The sequence below is a fragment of the Trypanosoma grayi genome (genome assembly GCF_000691245.1).
Source record: "Trypanosoma grayi strain ANR4 Tgr_9_V1, whole genome shotgun sequence".
Lineage (NCBI taxonomy): Eukaryota > Euglenozoa > Kinetoplastea > Trypanosomatida > Trypanosomatidae > Trypanosoma > Trypanosoma grayi.
The window spans coordinates 49,308-66,890 of record NW_008825628.1 but is presented as its reverse complement, the minus strand read 5'-3'; the positions used below and the strand labels follow the sequence as shown (position 1 = coordinate 66,890).

General features: G+C 51.6%; 10 protein-coding genes across 10 annotated transcripts; all 10 read left to right on the top strand.

Moving 5' to 3' along the window:
• Positions 1–212: 212 nt before the first annotated feature.
• Positions 213–1,571, top strand: DQ04_00091340 (putative protein phosphatase 2C; the record flags this gene model as incomplete). Its single annotated transcript, XM_009308128.1, has 1 exon — positions 213–1,571. One exon carries the CDS (start codon positions 213–215, stop codon positions 1,569–1,571), a length of 1,359 nt encoding a protein of 452 aa, XP_009306403.1.
• Positions 1,572–2,486: 915 nt separating this feature from the next.
• Positions 2,487–3,470, top strand: DQ04_00091330 (mitochondrial carrier protein; the record flags this gene model as incomplete). Its single annotated transcript, XM_009308127.1, has 1 exon — positions 2,487–3,470. The coding sequence occupies one exon, from the start codon at positions 2,487–2,489 to the stop codon at positions 3,468–3,470; it is 984 nt and encodes a 327-aa protein (XP_009306402.1).
• A 302-nt stretch (positions 3,471–3,772) lies between these two features.
• Positions 3,773–4,747, top strand: DQ04_00091320 (coatomer epsilon subunit; the record flags this gene model as incomplete). Its single annotated transcript, XM_009308126.1, has 1 exon — positions 3,773–4,747. One exon carries the CDS (start codon positions 3,773–3,775, stop codon positions 4,745–4,747), a length of 975 nt encoding a protein of 324 aa, XP_009306401.1.
• A 276-nt stretch (positions 4,748–5,023) lies between these two features.
• DQ04_00091310 (DNA polymerase alpha subunit B) lies at positions 5,024–6,988 on the top strand (the record flags this gene model as incomplete). The annotated part of the gene is made up of 1 exon (XM_009308125.1): positions 5,024–6,988. One exon carries the CDS (start codon positions 5,024–5,026, stop codon positions 6,986–6,988), a length of 1,965 nt encoding a protein of 654 aa, XP_009306400.1.
• Positions 6,989–7,690: 702 nt separating this feature from the next.
• DQ04_00091300 (hypothetical protein) lies at positions 7,691–8,665 on the top strand (the record flags this gene model as incomplete). Its single annotated transcript, XM_009308124.1, has 1 exon — positions 7,691–8,665. The coding sequence occupies one exon, from the start codon at positions 7,691–7,693 to the stop codon at positions 8,663–8,665; it is 975 nt and encodes a 324-aa protein (XP_009306399.1).
• A 683-nt stretch (positions 8,666–9,348) lies between these two features.
• On the top strand, positions 9,349–10,233 carry DQ04_00091290 (putative NAD synthase; the record flags this gene model as incomplete). Its single annotated transcript, XM_009308123.1, has 1 exon — positions 9,349–10,233. One exon carries the CDS (start codon positions 9,349–9,351, stop codon positions 10,231–10,233), a length of 885 nt encoding a protein of 294 aa, XP_009306398.1.
• A 196-nt stretch (positions 10,234–10,429) lies between these two features.
• DQ04_00091280 (hypothetical protein) lies at positions 10,430–12,292 on the top strand (the record flags this gene model as incomplete). Its single annotated transcript, XM_009308122.1, has 1 exon — positions 10,430–12,292. The coding sequence occupies one exon, from the start codon at positions 10,430–10,432 to the stop codon at positions 12,290–12,292; it is 1,863 nt and encodes a 620-aa protein (XP_009306397.1).
• Positions 12,293–12,729: 437 nt separating this feature from the next.
• DQ04_00091270 (hypothetical protein) lies at positions 12,730–14,895 on the top strand (the record flags this gene model as incomplete). The annotated part of the gene is made up of 1 exon (XM_009308121.1): positions 12,730–14,895. The coding sequence occupies one exon, from the start codon at positions 12,730–12,732 to the stop codon at positions 14,893–14,895; it is 2,166 nt and encodes a 721-aa protein (XP_009306396.1).
• Positions 14,896–15,650: 755 nt separating this feature from the next.
• Positions 15,651–16,382, top strand: DQ04_00091260 (putative chromosomal passenger protein; the record flags this gene model as incomplete). Its single annotated transcript, XM_009308120.1, has 1 exon — positions 15,651–16,382. One exon carries the CDS (start codon positions 15,651–15,653, stop codon positions 16,380–16,382), a length of 732 nt encoding a protein of 243 aa, XP_009306395.1.
• A 365-nt stretch (positions 16,383–16,747) lies between these two features.
• On the top strand, positions 16,748–17,422 carry DQ04_00091250 (hypothetical protein; the record flags this gene model as incomplete). Its single annotated transcript, XM_009308119.1, has 1 exon — positions 16,748–17,422. One exon carries the CDS (start codon positions 16,748–16,750, stop codon positions 17,420–17,422), a length of 675 nt encoding a protein of 224 aa, XP_009306394.1.
• Between the last annotated feature and the right edge of the window lie 161 nt (positions 17,423–17,583).

Genomic DNA, 17,583 nt, shown 5'->3' with positions numbered 1-17,583 from the left:
ATTAGGTACTCTCTCTACTCCTAGCTAGGAAACACACTGTGTGAAGCAGGCAGCCACTGTGCGCTCGTACTTACAAGCGAAGTCAAGAAAAAAAAAATAACATCAACAAAAAAAGTATGGCTGGTGGGAAACCAATTCGCCCTTTGCCCCCAAGGGCCTTTCCGAACAGGCGCATTACCCTCATCCACTCTTTTGTTTTGTTCATTGCATCGATGTGCGTCACCTATTGGGCTGCAACACGATTTGGCCCCCTCACGGCACTTCTACTCCTGGCGTTTCTTTGGCTCCTGGGGGCCCTTAACCTCCTGGAGCACCTCTTCCGGTTCGTGGCTGTGACAGGTGATGAAGCCGACTACCATGATCTGCTTAGGCGCGCCGACATCATGCATCAGCCAAATGTTCAAAAGGTGTCTAAACGAGGAGAAAACCCGTGGCTCTCGTATGGATTTAGCTGCATGCAAGGATGGCGTCGTACAATGGAAGATGATCACGTGGCAATGCTGTGCGACGGTGGTGGTTTCTTCGGTGTGTTTGACGGTCATAGTGGTTCAAGTGCGGCAAAATTCTGTGGTGGTAATATCTTTAATTTTATTTCAAAAACGCAGGCGTTTGCGGAGAAGAACTATCAAAAAGCGCTTTACGACGGTTTCATTTCAATTGACCAACATTTGCACACCAATCATGGTAATGAGAGGAGCGGCTGTACAGCAGTGGTACTACTCGTTACGGATGATGAGCTGTACTGCGGCAATGCAGGAGATAGCCGCTCCGTTCTGTGCCGCGACGGAGATCCCGTGGCGCTCAGCAGCGACCACAAACCGTTTCTCCCAGGAGAACAATCAAGAATAGAAAGAGCAGGCGGGTATGTATGGAACCGCCGTGTCAACGGTGCTCTGGCGCTTAGCCGAGCTATTGGAGACTTCAGCTTTAAGTGTAACACACAGGTGTCGTGGGACCAGCAGGCTGTTACGAGTGCACCTGAAGTGCGTTTTGTCCGTTTGAATCGCGATCGAGACGAGTTTGCCGTTATTGCTTGCGATGGTATATGGGATGTGATGAGCAATGAGCAAGTAGTAGAGTTTGTGCGTCTGCGTGTTCAGCGCCGGCTTCCCCTAGACCAGATTGCAGAGGAACTTATTGAACGGTGTCTGTCGCCCCAACCATTTGGTCTTGGATGTGACAATATGTCTGTTGTTATTGTTCAGTTCAAACGAACAGTCCCCTCTCGATCTCGCCCGAAAGACTTACAGGAGGGTGAGAGTGACGTAATTGAGCCCGTTATTGTGGAAGGTGAGGCGATGCAGCCATCTCCGATTGACTGTGATGAGACGAAGGCGTTCCAGAACGGCAGTTTGGGTGGTGGCAGCACCACAACAAAAAACGAGAACTACCTGGTTAAACAGTTGCAGCAACAACAGCAGCAGTCTCTCTTAAAAGGTAAAGGGGAGGGTTTGGAAGATTTTCTGGATGATCAGACAGGCAGCGCCGAGTTGGCGTTACCACGTGATGCCATCAATGCTCCCCCTTGTGAAGAGGAGAGGGGGCCGGATCCGAAGGCAAAGTGGGAATGAGATCTCTCCACTACCTTATTACATGTAGTGAGGGTGGGAGGTTTTTTTTTTTCTGCTGGTGTGATAAGACCGCGGCGGGTGGTATGCACGGTGGGGGTAACTGCTTCAATCAGCGGAGCGGGCACACACATACATATAAACACACACACACACACACCCTTTGTGTGTGAGACAGAGAGAGAGAGAGAGATGGAAGGAAGGAGTGTGAGGTGCAAACGGCAGAGCCAACAAACTTATCGCCTTTTCGCTGCTACATGTGTGCTGTAATTTTTCTGGGCGATGTGCTTGTGCGCAGGCCAAGATCCAGTAGACCAAAAAAAAGAAAAAGGTGTGCGTGTGAAGAGCATATTCACCTTTTTGCATCTGTGATTCTTGTTCTTTTCTGTTCAAAAAACACAACGATACAGGCATGGGCGTTTTGACTACATCACGTATTGTATTGCCTCCCGGGGTAAATTCCCACGTGCTGGTGAAAGGACTTTGGGGGGAATGGGAGCGTGTATTGGTAGCATGATGTCCTTCACAGTGTTGTTGCTTGATATCTCACAGACCTACTTCTGGAAAACTTCCACGATGCGAGCTTTAATGCAAATAAAAGGCCAGACCGAGGTGAAAAGAGGTAAAGCATCTTCCTGTCGCTTAGAATTGAACGCCTCTTTTTTGTTCACTCTTGCTTCTAAACCCATCAGATTCATATGTCTCTTCCGGTTTTTTTTTCCTTTCACAATCATGTGTGTTACACATGGGCTTTGCTGTCCTTTTTTTTTTCTTTTTACAGGTGAGAAGTACAGTGACTGATCTTTTCATTTGTTTTGGTTAGTTGGAGGGTTAATGTAAGCAGGTGTGCTTCCACGGAACTATATCTATATATATATATATATATAGCATTCCATGTCGGATTTTGTGGCCGGGTGGATGGGCGGAATCGCGGTGCTGCTTGTAGGGCACCCGTTTGATACAATAAAGGTTTGGCAGCAAAGCGTGAGTGCGCCACGCGTGCTGGCCTCGGTGACACCGGCCACGGAAAGCAGCTGCAGAGCAGCAATGGAGTTGTACCACAAGGAGGGATTTCGAGCCTTTTACAAGGGTGTATGTGCCCCTATGTGTGCCGTGGGATTTGCCAACGGGGCTCTCTTTGGTATATATAGCACAATAGTTAATTTTTTTATTCATAGTCAGTCATCTCTGTTTTATTACGAAGATGATGACCAAGCCACATTTCAGTACACGGACGGCAGTGAATATGGGCGCAGAGGTATGGTTGAAAGCAATGCCACCGAGACGTATCAAAAACAAGACCTCTCAGAGCACTTCCGCACAGGCGGGGGGCTGAGCGCCTTTGAAAACTTCATTGCGTCTAGTGGGGGCGGCATGGCGTATGCGACGGTCATGAATCCCTTTGAAGTGGTGAAGATACACCGGCAGACGGAGCATCTCTTCCCCAACCGACGATCTTTTGGGACTGTGCACTGCGCGCGACGTTTGTATGCGAGTGGCGGCCTCAAAGTGTTCTTTAAGGGGTATAGTGCGACTTTGATTCGGGATATTCCTGGGGCTGGTGTGTATCTCTGTACCTACAGTGCTTTTATACAGATGATTGGTGGCGAGAAGAACTACAGCGTCCCACGCATCTTACTCGCCGGCGGCTGCTCTGGTGTGGCGCAGTGGATCGTCATATTCCCCCTTGACACCATCAAGACACGAATACAGGTGGCCAAGGAGGGTGAGCCATTGGTATGGACACGATGTGCGAGGCGTTTGTATAGCCGTCGTGGCTTTGCAGGTCTCTATTGCGGGATTGCTCCTGCCCTCGTGCGCGCGTTTGCCGCGAACGGCGCCGCCTTTGTTGGCGTTGAGGCAACGCTTGAGTTCTTCCGCACGACTGGAATGGAACCATAAGAGGGCGTCTGGCATTCCTCATCGAGGGAAGTAGCGAAAAAGGACGGGGAATAAATCAGTGTGGTGACATATTGCGGTTACATTTATGGATGAAGTATATTTCTTTATCTCTTTAAGAAGAATCATAAGATACATATTACTTTGCTTTTTATTTTTAAATTTTTTTTTATTTTTATTGCGCGTGTGTGTCTGTGTATGTACTGTGTCGTATATTTTTTTCTTTAATGCCTTCCTGCAACTCTTACCATCTCTGGTAGTTTGTTCAGGAAGAGACACAAAGAAAATAGATATACTTGCACATCATGGGGGATCCTTTCTATGAGGTGCGCAACGCCCTCACAGTGGGCAACTATCATCAAGTTGTTGCGGAGGCAAGTGGGGCAAAGACCACACTTCGGAAGGCAGACGAGGTGGCAGCATTTAACGCAGAGAAGGATTTACTGCTTGCGCTTGCGCAGATTGGACTTGGCCAAGGTGATGCAGTTGTGTCGCAATTGGCCTCTGCCACGCACCCAACACTGCGGGCTGTGAAGAACTGGGCAGAGTTCTGTTTGGCTGTAAAGAATCAGCCATCCGACGTGGGGCTGAACCCCTCCGCGTCGGCAGCACTGACAAAGTTGACAGAAGCCGCAGAGGAGGTGAACGTGGCACACTGCCAGGTAGCAGTGCTCACCGGTTGCGCTCTCCTCACGTCGGGGGATAATGCGGGGGCGCTCAAGCTGGTGAAGCATTGGATCAACGAGCTTCCACCTCCACAGGGAGCGGCTGCTTTGCGTCAGCACGTGGAGCTGCGCGCCATTGCTGTTGAAGCACTCTTGCGTATGCGACGACCGGAGTTGGCGCGCAGTGAGCTTAAGGCGATGGAGCAGTTGGATGATGAATCCGCACTTATGGTGCTGTACTCCGGTATAGTAAGCCTCCAGGAAGGGGCAAAGAGTTCTGATGCGTATCAAACGGCTATGCAGCGTTTTAAAGAGGTTTCGATGCGGTGTGGCCCCAGCGTGCTAACCCACAACTTGATGGCACTTGCACAAATGGGACTTGGCGACTTTGCTTTAGCCGAGCGCAGTCTTCTTGACGCATTGGCCTTGCGTTCCAGCGATGCCGACACGACAGCCAACTTGGCCGTTGTGTCTGTTTTCCTTGGGAAGGCGGCAGATCCGATGAACCGCTACATTCAGCAAGCTGCTACTGTTGATGGGACATGGAGCCGGCAGTTTGCTGCCATGAGCGCACGCCTTGACGACGCTATTCAGCAGTTCGGGGCGACTGCCTAAGTGAGAGTATAACAAAGAGGAAGTTTTTGTTCTTCGTTAGGATGTGCTTTTGAAGTAATGCAGCTTCCACCCAGACAACATCTCTTTTCTGCATGTTGCTGTGGTGGCACTTTTGTTTTATCACTTTGGTATGCCTCCTTGAGAGGGTGAAAAGGAGGCCCATGTCTTTTGGTTGATCTCTTTTGTGTTTGGTTTCCCTTTACAAAACAATATATATATATATATATGTCTAAATACTGATGAGGCTTAGAGGTAGAGAGCGATCGACGGGCTACCATGCAGCAAGCGCCACGTTGGAAACCAGCGGCTAATCTTGACCTTCTACTCGGCACGGGGCACCCGCCTGCGCGCATCTCCAGAGATCCCGAAACCTCTTTGGCCAACGCCGATGGTGCTGGTGTGTGTGCACGCGACACGGTGTCCTTCAAGGACACATTGTACTGCAACCGACAGGATAGCGGCTATGCGGGCACACGGCAACGGTTAGCGGAGTACTACCGACTCATGTTCTCCAAGATCCCGCTCTGGGAGGAGTCCGCGCTGGGTAGCGAGACAAAGGTGGAAGGGGTTGAATCCACTGTAATAAAGAGTGAAGTGGTAGACGAAGCAATCTCCATTCCAGGCAACAATACCGAAATGTCATCGTTTCGTGCATTGGGGATCCTCACCCAGACGAGCAGCCCAAGTGCAATCGGTGAAGAACTACTACTTCCGTGGGAATTTTTTCCCATCATGGATATTGCAGATGATGAGGCGTACATTGAGCCCATTAAAGCCCTTACAAAGGAGGCGGCTCCTGCTAATGGATTGCTTCATGTTGAAGCGGAAAATGAAGGGGACGAGACCACGGCGGGGGACTCGTCGGCAGTGGCGGCCGCAGCTGCAGGAGTAGTGGCCCCTGACACCGCATTCAACAGTCATAATGTACAGAGGCTTTCACTTTACACCCGTCTGGTGAAGCAATTCACTGGCGTCTACCCTGGCATGGCGGTTGGAATAGTGGGTGAGCCCTTTAGGCGCAGCTCGTCTGGTGCCTTGACGGCTATTCTCGTTCGTAATTTTGTTCTGCCTGTGTATCCAGAATTTCCGTGGAGTGTTGAACGACCGTTGTCGTCTTTACCACTGCTTCCTTCGCCAATTCCTACCCGTGTCCACTTCTGTAGCGGTCCGTTCCCTCGGCGTGACATTCCTCCTATATTGAGTGCGGTGACACTGAACGCGTTGTTGCGAGGCGCCGATCTGCTCATTATAGGTGGGCCACTTGTCAAGGAATTTGAGGAGTTTGAAAAGGATCTGATGGCGACGGTGCAGACAACGTTTGATGAACTTCTTGGTACCTACATGGATACGATTGAGGAGACGATGGAGAACTACTATGCAGTCAACAGCAACCCACGCGTGCGACATCGTCTCAAGGTTGTCTTGGTTGCTCACAAAGACGATGTGACGCAGATACCTGTCATTCCAACGACCATGTATGGTCTACAGGATGGGCAGGATGTGTGGGTACGTTCGAATCCGTGCCGCATCGCAGTGAACGGCATTCACTTTGGCGTATGCAACGAAAACGTTGTGGGCGACATGCGAGACCGAATGGTGGAGCGGTGGCCAACGCAGACAGGCAGTCTTCGTCGCGTCGTGGAGGCACTCGTCCAGAGCCGTCTGTACGCTCCCATTTATGAGCTTCCAGCAGTGAAGCACGATATAAAGCACCTGAATGCACTCCGCATGGATTACGTGCCGGAGGCCGGAGCCACGCTGGAAGACAGCAGCCAGCCAGCCGTGCTGACGTGGGATAGTCTCAGCTCCTTCGTGCCGGCAAAGGAGGAACAGATTGATGATGTGAAGCAGGAAACCAAACGCATCAAGCGTGATGACGGTGAGCCGTCTCACCTATTGCAATCAACGACTACTGATGAATCTTCAGCGGAGTGGTTTCCGCACGTAATGTTTCTTCCCTCGACACGCCCCAGATTCGTGGTGGTGACGCACCGCAGCGTGAGGGATGCGGCGACCAGCACACGGAGGGATGAGTGGGAGCTTGACGACACTACGGCCGCGTCGGGTGTGATGGTGATCAATCAGGAGGTATGGAACCGACGGTCCTCACAGAAGTTTGAGCTGCGTGTGGCGGAGGTGACGATACCCAACAGTGAACAGGTCATGCGTCACGGGGCGTCTGAGGCGAACGGTGTTGCCTGCGGCGTGATTCACTTCAGCAGCGGTGTGGCAACAAGTTGAGTGCTTTTTTTTTTTTTTATTGTTCCTTTTAAAGGACAACCTGTTAGTGCCATAGACGCCTATAGAAATACTAATATCTTTTGTTCTGGTGAATGCTCTCTCTGTGATTGCTGTGCTCTCTGCGGGGTTTTTTGTTTTTCCCCCTCTCTTTTTTCTTTCCTTTTGTTGCTTTTCTGTGGAGGGTGGAAATATAAATGTGGAGGTCCATCGACTTTCTTTGTCCTCTTTTTTTTTTCTTGCTGCTTGACACATTTAGTGACCAGGGAAGGGTTAATGTAGTATCCTGCAAGCCAAATAGAGATGCAAACGTACTGGTGTGAAGGATATGGTATGAAACTTCTTCTAATTGCTTCCCACTGCCTTCAATTCCTGTGGTGTGTTGGTGGCAGTCAAAAGAAGTGAGATGCGTCCACTAACTCCCCTCCCCTTATCGGCGATACATCCTGCTGTGCGTATACTGAATGCCGTGGGCGTTTCTGGGACGGTGCTTCAAGACGCTTCAATGAACGCCTCTCCTCCTCTCATTCCGATGTTATTGTTTTTTGTTTTTGCTTTGAAAAGAGGGAAGATTTTATAGTGTAAATAAATTACTGCGACCCCGCAGAGGAGCATACAGAGGGAAATCTTCGCAAAAAGGGTAAGAAACAAATAGGGAACGAAACAAGTGATTCCCCCAAAAGCAAATACAACACAAAGGTCAGTATGGCAGAAGGCGCTACGACGGGTGCCCTCGCTGAGCTCATTGTCGACGAAGACGCCATCCACAAGTCTTTGATTCCCGACGATGTGGTTATCCGTGACTACCTAAGTTGCATCAACGATGACACTTGGGTGCGCCACGCTGAGTTGGTGAACTTGTCTGACCTTCAAGAGACGGAACATGAAGAGGCCGTCAAGGAGGAGGTACTCCGCACGTACATTGACGAGCGGCGTAGAAGCCGTGCTGATGTTCCAAGGGACTTGATCATGGAGGGCATATTGTGGCAGGAGAGGTTCATGGAGGAGTACAAGCGAGACCAGCGCTCACAAGACCGAACAGAGGCGACAAGCTACAAGCAGTCTCTCATGGAAAGCTTCCGCACGAAGCGAACCGACCCGCACATCACGGGAGGCGCAGCCGCGGAGACGAAGGCCATTGAGTACAGCAAGAGACAGTCCAATCCGGCAGCAGTGCATCCAACAGATGGAAAGCAGCAAGAAGAAATATGCAATCAGGTACCATCGGTGTACACACCAAACGTGAGGCCAGAACCTGCAGATGATGCGGCACCTCCTGCTGCTGAAGAAGAATATCCGGCTGAGGCTTCGGCCGTGCCGCCCGATCAACCCGAGAGAGAGGAACCCAAAACAGATGAATATCCATGCGAGGAGGTGACTCCCGTTGTGCCGCAAGACAATCTGCAGGAAGCCACTGCAGTTCCCAAGGAAGAGGAGCACCCAGCTGAAGATACAAAACCCGCCGTGCCTCCAGATGAACTTCGCAATGACAGCGCGCCTCCTGACGGAGATGAGTACCCAGTGGACAAAACAAGTCCATCCGTGGTGCAAGCTCAAGGGGAAAACGCCCAGGAAGAATACCCAGCTGACGAAAAGACAGCTCACGGTGGGGACGATGCTCTGGCAATGGAAGGTGCGGCTCCTGCCACTGGTGACGCCGATGCCACAAATGAGTATTGAATGTACAGAAGTAGAGGGGAAGCAAGTAAGGAGAAGGAAAAGGGGAGAATAAAATGACTTTGCTTCAAAGCTGTAACTTGTTCTCTCTTTGTAATGGTATGCTTGCTTTACCCTATATATATATCTGAATATATGTTCATTTTGCGATTGGCTTCTTTTTCAACGGAAGTTGGCGGCTGAAATGCCTTCTTTTTTACGCATCGCCTGCTTGTACTGTGGAATGTTGCTCTTAAGCATGCACACTTCGGTGGATTTGGACACGGCAAGTTAAAGGTGTGGGATCTGTGCTTTTATTTCCCTTTGGTAACACAAAGAGAATGAAGTTTACGACTGTATTGTGCACCCCACCCACCACACACACACACACACACACACAACTACTTGCATTCAAGGCTCCCTTTTGTTGTGCTTCAAAATGTATGCCATATGAGGCTATGGAAGGTTTCTGTAATTTATCCCAACATTTTTTTTTTGGTTGTTTCACCCCCCTCCCCACCACTACCCCCGCTGTTGATTTGTTTCTCCCTTTCTTATCATCGTTTCTTTACATTTGACTAAGTGTGACCCTTGCCTCATTCTTTTTTGTTTGCTTGTTAATCATTGAAGGATCCAGAAGAATCATATATCTACACCAACATATACACCCATCAAACACAGACACACATACATAAGCAACTGTAGAGATGAGTTCAGTTTCTACCCTCTGCAAGGAACTTCAAGAAAAGCTCGAGGAGTACCGCATCCAACGTGCCTTTTCGCCGGCTACATGGATTGAGAACAAATGTACAAAGCTTAATGAATATATGGCGAAGAGCGGCCTCAAGGTGTGCGTTACGAGCGTCTCGGGTGGGATTGATTCGGCGGTCGTCCTGGCGTTGTGCGCACACGCTCAGCGCATGCCCAACAGCCCCATTGTGAAGAATGTCGGTTTGTGCCAGCCAATCTGCAGTAGCGCATGGGCACTTGAGCGGGGACGGGAGAACATACAGTCCTGCGGTGCGGAGAATCTTGTCATTGACCAGACGGCACTCCACCAGCAGTTGTCGAAGACCGTCGAGGCAGCTGTGCGTATTGAAGGGAAGGACTTCGCACGTGGGCAGCTGCGCAGCTACATGCGCACCCCCGCAGCGTACTATGTGGCGCAGCTGTATGGGCAGGAAGGCACCCCTGCCATCGTGATGGGCACGGGAAACATGGACGAAGACGGCTACTTGGGCTACTTCTGCAAGGCAGGTGACGGCGTCGTGGATGTGCAGCTAATTTCGGACCTCCACAAAAGTGAGGTCTTCAAGGTGGCAAGAGAGCTTGGCGTTCCAGCGAACACCATTCAAGCGCCACCTTCTGCAGACTTGTGGCACGGGCAAACCGACGAGGAGGAGCTTGGCTTTCCGTACGCTTTTGTTGAGCTCTTTACTGGATGGTTCGCTCACCTTGGAGAGGGTGAGCAGCGTGCGTTCGAGCAATCCCTCTCATCGGCGGCGCGTGAGCAGTTTAAAACCTTTAGGGCCGCGTGCGAGAATGTACATCGCCGCAATGCCCATAAACTCAAAGGCGTCATCAATCTATAGCAACGGCGTGAAATAAACAATGGTAGGTTGGTTTACTCGGCGTTTGTATTTTCTCTTTAAAACTTGTGCGTATGGACGTTTGTCTTGTTCGGTAATTATGAGTTTATATTGATGCTTTGCTCCCAAGGCAAATGATTTTGATTACTATTTTTTTGTATTTTTTTTTTTTTATTTCCATCCTAAGAATTTGCTTACGATGGAGAAGCTGCCAAGCAGCCCCGACACGGACGGTACGCTGACTGCTGAGAAGCAGAGAGGGTTTTCTGCCCAATCGTTTGGAACAGCGAGTGATGGGGAGGACGAGGCCGTGTTCCAAACATGTGTGAGCCTGAACACAGAGGGTACCTTTGGTTCACCCGCAAGTAGTCGTCCCACAACCTCGCGGAAACTCAACCTGGATGCGACTTACGACCGCCCCAGACGGTCAGTGCGGAGCGAAACAACAGACAACAAGAGTGAAAGGGGTTCTTGTCGCAGCGATGTGCGTGGATTTCTCAACATTATATACGGGGAGCATCAAAAGCGTACATCAGAGCAACACCAACGGTCCAAACGGTGTGAAAGCCAGGCTGGCTCGAAAGCATCAAATATCGTCACCACAGAAACGGAAGGTACACCAAAAAAACGACGTGGTGAATCGAGGGAAGCAGATGGATGGGCAGCCTCCCGCCATTCCGCGCTCGAGCAGCTGCGGGTGGAGCTAGAGAAGCGACTGGGTGACCACACACAATTCAAGCCGGAACTTCGAGAGGCCCGCGTGGACGAAAGCGGGGCCACGGTGGCATCAGTGGAGGTGCAATATCCATCGAGGGCAATGGAGACAACACTGCAGAAAACTGATGATATTGCGGGAGCGCCGTACGTCCATGATAAAGCCACGTTGAATTATCTAACCATAGAGCTCTCTAATCTACGTGATACTGTCGAAGAGGACCATGACGGGACAAAGCATCGATTGGAAGAAAAGTCCAGGGAACGTCGAGAACGGACCGAGGAAAAATGGCGGGCGAAGGAGCGCGCAGAGTGCACATTCCATCCCCAGATCTCACCCACATCTGATGCCTTGTTCCACAAGTCTTCACATGAGAAGGGTGACGTCTTTCACCGACTCTACCCGCATCAGCAGACTGGAAAAGCGTCTCCAGAGGAGGGACTGGGGGAACAGGAATTACTGGAGAAAGAGGAGATGGAGTCCTTGCGCGAGCGATGTGGTGCTCTAACTGCCTCACAGGTTGGTGATGGCATGTTTGAGCTATTTCTCCACAACGTTCTTGGTCCATCTAGAGATCGCGCGTCCGCTTATGTTGAAACGGACTATCGGTCACCACTGGCTCAAAGGCTTCAAGCAGAGGGTCTGTTGGAATCGTTGGGGTCGGCCGATAGAAAGAATGAGAGCTTTCGTGAAGATCGTCGCTATCGTATTGCTTGTTTTGATGAGTTTCTCCAGCGACAGAATGCGCACTACGGTAACCGCTCTCGCGGCGTGCGGAATCTTGAAAGGGCATTAAAGCCATCTTTCAAGCCGGAGATCAGTGAGACAAGCGTGCAGATCGCAAAGGAGCTGCGCGCCCGCAGTGTGATCACGACGCCAGAAGTCGGTAATGTGTCGGTGCTTGCATCAGCGGTGAAGAAGCACCGTTCGCCGTACGTTGACCCGTGCACCTTCAAGCCAAAGATCACAGCTGTCTCGAGCTCAATGAAGCCCCGCGGCGTGAATAGCATGGCGAACGACGGCGTGCGTTGGCGCAAAGCGCGAAAAGTGGCGCAGGAAAAGGCGCTGGCAGAGGAGCTGCGCCATCCGTTCCGTCCCACCCTTAACGACGAGCGCAACGCACATGTGGAGTCTCTGCTGCATCCGAAGAACTATACACGCTACGAGCAGTGCCTGCGGCAGCACAAGGAGCGACTGGAGCAAATGAAACAGGAAAAGGATGCCATGAGGGAAAGGGAGGAATTGGGGCGCAGCACGTTTCGCCCAAAGACGACACGAAAGCCCGCATACGTGGCGCGAATGGCCTCTAGTTTTGCTCTTGTCCGCCAAAAATACGGCGAATTGTGAGGATTTCTTCAGCGTTGCCTCTGCGTCTGTGTGTGTGGTGGGGGGAAATGGATGGTAACGTCAATGGGCTTTGCGACGGGTAAAGTTATTTTGCTCTTCCCACCTGCGTTCTGGCCTTCGTGTTCTTCTCTTCCCCTTTCATTCAGCTCTTCCATTCTGCTTGTCGCTTTACACTATCACAGTTATTCTCTCTTCGCGAAAGTAGTTGCCAGAGAGCATTGATTTCCCCTTTGAGTGCGCAGAGCACTTTATGGTAACTTACACGGTTTTGTACATGTGTCTTTTTGCTTGTGTATGTTCTTGTTGTATGATCCCTGTGCTCTCGTCTCTTCGATTTGCCTCTGCCCACGTAGGGAGATAACTGCAAAGTAGAGAGGAAATTATTTCATCTCGTTGCCAGCAGTGCAGAGGAGAGGAGGGCTGGTTAAGATCTCTCCATGTCGCAGCAGAATGGTGCTGAGTCGCCCTCACCGGAGGGCCAGACAGAGGTATTCTCGTACCGCAGCTCACGGGCGGGGAGTGAGGCACCACAGCGTGCACATGACTCCGCTGTACACTCACCAAGGTCGTACCGTTCCTCCCGGGCAGGGAGTGAGGCGCCGACGCGGCTGCGTGAGGATTGCTCAATGCACAGCTCGCCTGCTGTAACACCACGGTTCAGTGATGGGAGAGGGGAGTACAACGACTGTCGAGGCGCGGGTGCTGCTGGCGTCTACTCTAGCAGCAGACGTGTAAAGCAGCAGCACGGAGACGGAGCGAACAACATGCATGCCACATCAACAATGGCTGGAGGAGGGAAGGCAGCTGCCAACACCAGAATGCAAAGACGAGCCGCCAATACTGACGAGGCTGCAGAGATGGAAAATGCTCTGTATCACTCGGTGCCGCATGCAGGTGCATCGTTTAAGCTATTGCAGAAATTGGGTTACCCATTTGACCCAGCTGAGTCTTTCAAGAATGAGGGAAATAGTGAAAGCCCTGATATTCACGCTGACAGTGTTGAATACGAGGCAACAGGTGAGCTGCATGTTGTGAACAGTGCAGAAGCAAGCGATACACGCAGTGTCATGCGAAACGATACGGAGATCATAGAGAGTAGCGTCAGCGTTATGGCTATGTGCATGCTCCCCGACCCTGTTCACGGCACTTCTGCGCTTGCAGTGTGTGTTGGGGATGCGAATGGTCGGGTCAACTACTGTGAACTTGACATGGGCCATGCCAAGCGCTTTCAGTCCTCCATGTCCATCTCACGAAAGAGCAAGTCCAACATTAGCACTTCCAGCCGAAGCCAGACAGATCTTGATCTACCAAGCTTTGCCAACTCGGTGTTTTCAGAGCGTTCATGTCTTTACTCGGATGGTGCAGGGTTGTATCGGCCACCCATTCGCAAGCATAGCCATCAGGCGTACGTGCGTGAAATGGACTGCCTTACTTCTGTTACAATCTTGCAAACTGTCAAGTCACTCCGTTTCCTTCGGTCACACGAGTCGCCAAATACGATAAACTATTTGACCTCTAATGAGCGGGTCATCAAACTGTTTCGTGTGCCGCGGGAGGGTTTCTTGCCGTTTCACGCGTTCCCGAAGATGGAGGCGGTTCTTGGGCGGAAACTGGCGCACACTCGCTATTTTTCTCCCGCTGCGCCTCCGTCTCTTATTCTCCCTGTGCGTGTGTTTTCTGGTTCGCACTCGAGTCCCGTGCAGGACCTCAGTGTCTGCACAGATGGCCAGTCGTTCCTGAGCATCGATGACCTACAGGTCTTCTGGTGGAATCTGGAGGGAGGGGACGCCTCAAAGGGGATTTGCATTGCTGACTGCCGTCCGCTCTCCGGGCGCATGGATGAGGTGGAGGAGTTGGTCACGTCGGCAGCTTTCCACCCCACCCACAGCTCGCTTTTCCTGGTGAGTCGGAGTTCTGGCCTCCTCGGCATCGGTGATCTCCGCGAAGCACCTTCAACGTCCCAGCGCCGCTACTCCACCACGATACGCGTTGTCAATGACGCAGGCCTCCCGTCTCAGGAGCAGTACAGTGATATCCTTTGTAGCATTTCAGGTGCAGACTTTCTCGGCCCGCATCATGTTGTGACGCGCGACTACCTGTCCCTTAAACTGTGGGACCTACGGCGACCAGATGCGCCGTACTCCAAGGCCCCCGTCATGAGTTATGTCGCGCCGTACTTAGATCCCCTCTATGAAAGTGATTCCATCTTTGACCGATTTCCTGTCGTGGTTGATCACATCTCTGGCACTGTTGTTACAGGTCTGTATGACGGGGCTGCTGCTGTGTGGCAACCCCTCTCAGAAGGCCGCATCCCCTCGGAGGACGTCATGACGCACTACCGCGTCGACCCGCAGACGCTTCTCTGTGAGGTGGAGAACGGCGGCCGTACGACAGTGGAGACGTTGAGTGCCTCGCTGGCGCAGGAGTGGAAAACCCCGGCAGTGCGGATGCCTGGGGAAGAGGCGGTACCGGAGGAGGTGCCGGAGCCTATCGCCAACAAGGTGATGTGTGTGTCTATCGCAGATGGAGGAGAGCGCTTCGCCTTAACCTGCAAAGACGGACGGTGCATTTTTTTATTCGAGCGTGCGGCCTCTTCTGAATGATCATTCGTTGGTGGTGTCAGCTGATCGTCGCGCAGCATCATTGAAGAGCGACTACACGAATAGAAGAGATGATAAGAAAGGGAATGCGAGATAAATGGGCTGTGTGATGATAGTCGTGGTGCCGGTGGTGTTAAATATTATGTATGCGTTGCGTTCACAGTGGCCTTTCTAAATAACACACATCTCTCCCCACACCATCACGTGTATTGACGTTTCGGGTATAAAGGGAAGGGGACGCTTAGAGCAGTCGTAGCCCAAACAAGACGAGACGAGACGCACGTATCTGCGCCGCCACTCTCTTACCTCTCTGCTCAGAGGGGAGTGGAGGGAGACCTACCAGTGCGCCCATCTTAACACTTTGCATGCTCTTACCAATGCGAGGGCCGATCAGTATCGGGGGAAAGAAAGCAAGATGAAACCAAACACGAAACACAAAAAAAAAGCAAGAAGTGTGCTTCACTTCGTCGTCCTTCCGTCCCTCCCCTTTCCTTGGATTCACAGTTACCGCTGCTTGTAAGGAATGAATGATTCTTTGTCTGTTTTTTTTTTCCTGTTTCCGTTGCTCAATGACAGAAGGCGGCTTTCGTAGAAGCTTTTGTCAAAGCTTTCACCCCGTACGAAACGAGAACAAGGGAGGCAAAGGGCATATATTTGCGCACACACACAGAGAGAGAGAGAGAGAGAGAGAGGTAGAAGGAGGGCATCAGAACGAGAGAGGGATAACTACAAGAACACGTGAGGTGGTAGGGCACAGCATGCTTTCGAATGGTAGCGACTTCTTTGAGGGACTTCGTACGTTTCCACGAGATGCGGATGAACTGCGTCGCCACTGTGGCCGCCTGAACTACACGCTGCAGAAGTGCTACTCCATCTCTCCCGAGCTCGCAGAGTTGGCGCTGCAGCCGCAGAACTCCGAGGAGTTTAACCGCTACTACCGGCAGCAGGTGATGCGCATCGTCAGCCACTTTAACACGGCCGCACGCACCCAACTGAGGGTGCGCGTAGATCCGCGGCTGCCAAAGGGGATGCACCTCACGCGCAGCGGCGCACCACCATCTAAATCTGCCAAGACAGAGAAGATCACAACAGACCGCCGCGCTGCTCCTGTTGCTGCTGCTGCATCACCACAACTGGTGAAAAACAAGGCCCCTTTCACAAGACGCAAGGACGCGGGGGACTTGTCTTGGGCTCCTGTGGCGCTGACAGATACCAATGCAAAAAACCGCCAGCAGCTGCATGTAGATGGGCAGCAGACACCGCAGGCAGCTTCCTCGACGATGGCAACGTTGCTACACGGCGGTTATGCCACCACAGACGGCAAGGCAACGGTGTCCTCTGATGACTCCTCCATACTCATGCAGTCGTCGGCGAGGAAGTCGTGCAGGGAGGTTCTCTTCAGCACTCCGCCAGAATTTAAGGGATTCACGGTGCCGCTTGAAGCATCCCCGGCAGATTCTCTCGTGAGCAAGTCGCCTCTTCTCTTTTGAGAGAACAAAACAGAATATCACTTATTGCCATACTCTCCTTGGTTCAACGTGTATAATGTGATGAAAAGGTAGTTTGGGATATAAAACTGAAGAAGGCTGTAGGTTGTTTGTTGTATACTCACTAGACTCACTAGATACCGGTCTCCAAGTTTGTACTCTTGACGACATTCCATTTTTCCTTTTTTGTTTGTTTTGTTTTTTTTCCCGCATCTTACTCTTCGTGAGATTGCTATTTCTCTCGCCCCTTTGATATGCTGTTTTTTTTGTCCGTATCCAAATTGGCATTCTCTGTGTTTCTTCGCTGTTTGCAGTGTTGCTGCCTCCTCTCCGTTCCCATCCCTTTGGCACTGCTACAGGAAAGAGCCATGGGCCTGCTGCTAGACGATGAGGAAGATTACATGCGCCCCCTCAAGTCCACGCGGATTGAGGGGCATTCCACGCCGGCAGTACAAGCAGCAGCTGCGTCCGAAGTGGCTGCCGGACCAAATTCCAACAACCATGATAACAACGACACCAGCAAAAGCGAGAAGCGTTCTTCGTTAGAAATTCCTCTGTGTGGCGGCAATGGCCTTGCGAAGATGGACGTCTTTGCCTTTGGTGTGGGGCGAGCGATGGTGAAAGTGATAGACACGCCATCCGCACGTGGGCAACGGCGCTCAAGCATTCTCACGTCGCAGGAGTCGCCTCGCTCTTCGGGCAGGCGGAGCAGTCAACCGCCTACGGTCGCGAAGACGATTTTCAACCCCTCACAGGTCCTGTCGGAGACCACGGAGACAACAGCCAGCAGGGAGACGAGCTCCCGGCCTGTGGATTTGTCACTGGCTTCGTCCTCAGCGGCAGTCGAACCCTCTACGAGCTCCTCCCTGTCCACGAACTCCGTTTCTCGGCAGTTGTTTGGTGAGGGAGGTGCGACAAACGCCGGTGCCACTTCAGCCGTGGCGCCAGCGGTTGAGGGCAGTGAAGCGCTGCCGAAGCCCAAGGGGCAGATGAAACTCTCCGACTTTTTCACAAAAATGGCATGCACACGGAAGAAGGAATAATGATGAGCCCCTCTAAGCCAAAAAGAAGAACATGTGCCTTTTGTTTTTTTTGATTCACTGCCCAATCCCTACTCGAAAACGGATTGGCTCTGCAAACCATAGAACCCACGACAGAAAGTAAAAGGCTTGCTTACATCGCGTTATGCGTTCTAAAATACCCT